At 41.2% G+C, this 2,500-nt stretch overlaps 1 protein-coding gene across 4 annotated transcripts in view; it reads right to left on the bottom strand.

Moving 5' to 3' along the window:
* The window catches only part of LOC138019563 (alpha-glucosidase 2-like), a 36,973-nt gene that overhangs the window by 15,472 nt on the left and 19,001 nt on the right, over nucleotides 1-2,500 (bottom strand). For all 4 annotated transcript variants that reach the window (XM_068866406.1, XM_068866407.1, XM_068866409.1 and 1 more), the window contains one exon: nucleotides 2,135-2,500. This exon is cut by the window's right edge. In XM_068866406.1, coding sequence (XP_068722507.1) covers nucleotides 2,135-2,452 — 318 coding nt within the window. In that variant the 5' untranslated portion in view covers nucleotides 2,453-2,500. The remainder of the gene's footprint in view (nucleotides 1-2,134) is intronic.

The raw sequence follows: 2,500 nt of genomic DNA, 5'->3' as shown, positions 1-2,500 counted from the left end.
GTTTGAACGCACCGAACATTTGGTTCAACAAAGTGTTGAATGCATGTTGAAGAAAATGTCGAAACCGTTTAAAAGGGCCTTAACAGTTATAGATTTTCTAGTCAATCAAACTAGGTGGCAAAAATCAGCCAGAGCAAATGTAAAAGACAAAAACCTTGAACATGCGACAAAGAAATATTCAGCGACAGCCGTCTTTGATGCTTCAGCAAACGCATTTGTTTGCTTTCACAAGGGGAAGCGTTTAATTTAGAATAAGCCGACGATACTTTCAGTTGTTGCTCAGTGGCTTTTTCACATCAACAATTACCGCTGTTGGGGTGTACGCTTTCGATGGGGATGAAACTAGACAGATGTCTAGACTTGAGAACTCGTATAAAAATTAAAATTTAAAGAAAAGTTGGCCGGCAAAAATAAATCGTGGATGGATTCCTCAAACGTGAAAACTGACTGCTATCTGCTATATTGTCTGTTCGGGTCTGTCATTTTACCGAGGAGGACTTCAAGCCTCAAGCGGGATCTTCAGGTATATGAATATTGGTCTTGGTGACATTCGCTTCATGCCGAAATCTCAGTCAACTAGTTATCAATTAGACCCGTAGCCCGCAAGGGCTACGGGTCAATAGCCCATGAGGCGAAGCCGAAAGCGAGAAAACTGACGGTTCTTTTACGACTTTGCCATCATGTATTAAGTCAATTTCTTCCTGGTATAAAAGTCTCTAACTCAGTGCAGTAGGATGCAGTGGTCTCAGTCTGTTCTAAAAACCACTGGGCGTGGGAGGGGGAGGGGGGGTGTAAAAGGTGCGCACCGAGGACCACAAGTTCATCAGAAACTCTGGTTGACTGTCACGTGTTACCCTCGTGAAATAAGGACCTTTACCTTAACACTACGATTGCTGCAGTTCGTTTTAGGACTCTATGAGTAGCTTTTTGATTGATAAACTACAAAAAATACAAAATATCTCAGCAAGAGTAATTACAAAATCACCCTTTGATACGAGCTCCAATCTCCTTCTGAGGGTGCTTATTGTGGGAAAAGCTGTCTCTTCGTCGCTAAAACAGAACGCTTTAATTATGTACAAAACAATGAATGAACTTGCCCCGGAATATCTACAATTAAGGCCTTTTCACTCAATGCTATGCTGCCCATTATAATTGAGAAACCTTGAGGGGACTTTCTCTGCCCAAACCAAATACTAATTACATTTGAGGGGCTTGTGTATGGGACTACTTTCCTCAAGATTAATGGCTGAGGCTCCGTTGGGCAGTTTGAACAAGTTATCAAGTAGGTATCTGACATATCGGATTCCCACACGGCAATCATTTAAAACTGTTGTAATTAATTTTTTTCTTTTAAATTTTACCGATGATTCTCCGTCTCTAAATGAAGTTTTACATTACAAAGATGTTTGCAAAGTTGTCACTGCAAACTGATCAAACAAATAAATTTCAGCATTTTACGGCGTTTATACAATTAATTTTGAGATAAAAACGAAGGGAGACTGGATCCTCACCGAGTGATCGAAGACTGAACTGCTACTATGCGCAGGTGACGAGATAAGTTTAAGGGCACCCAACGAGCAAATTGAGCGAAAAGCCTTTGAGAGACATTTCTATGCTCCTTGTAATGTCTAAAGACTAATCAGAGAGATGTTTTTATCACAGAAGAATTTGATCTGTTCGGATATCTTAGCTGAAAATTGAAGTGTCCGCAAATTTGAGGGAGCGAAATCTTCATTTCAAAAATTGCTAGCTGAACGTTGCCTTCCAGACAACCATTTGCTCACCCGAAACTGCTTGTAAGTGCCAAAAATTGCAAAAATATCCTTTCCGAAAACGTAAGGGAATACTTTTCCCTGGTTGCCGAATCTTTTAGGTGATGTTTTAGTAAAGAAATCTATAGCTGTTTGGCAACGTATAACCGAACTTCTTAGAACAGTTTGACTCTCCCGAACACATATTTCACCGAAGATTATCGTTGGGTGCTCCTGTAAGTTAAACTGTTTTTCTTCTCTACCGAACTCTTTGCCAAAATAAGAAAGCTAAAAGGTTTCCAGACGAAGCACATAATTTTCATAACGTCTTCCTAAAAGTGAAAAGTTCCCATCCCCTACTACCTGTTACCTTACAAACGCACCTCGATCCTGTCAGTTTTGATGCACAAGTACTCTCCCACTTCGTCTACTTTAATCTCCGCTGCTTCAATCCGCTCAACTTCCGTTGCAGGCGAGCGGGTCTTCACGTAAGGCGCCTCTCGATCAGGATTGAAGCGAACGCGGAAGGTAGTGTGAGACATGAAGTAGATGTAAACCTTCAGACCACCGTCAAGAAAAAGGGTAAATTTATCTACAATTCCTTCCTCCTCTTGTGTCCATTTAGTCACCCTTCCCACGGTGGTCCAGTTAAGGCGTGACTCTGGGGTGAACTCATCTGGTTGCACGTAATCGTACGGCATCGTTCCTCAGTGTTTTGAGATTTTACGGAAAAATGTTTCTGCTTTCTT

This window comes from Montipora capricornis, chromosome 10 (assembly GCF_036669925.1).
Source record: "Montipora capricornis isolate CH-2021 chromosome 10, ASM3666992v2, whole genome shotgun sequence".
Taxonomy (NCBI): domain Eukaryota; kingdom Metazoa; phylum Cnidaria; class Anthozoa; order Scleractinia; family Acroporidae; genus Montipora; species Montipora capricornis.
The sequence above is the reverse complement of the archived record's forward strand: the minus strand, read 5'-3'. Positions and strand labels throughout refer to the sequence as shown.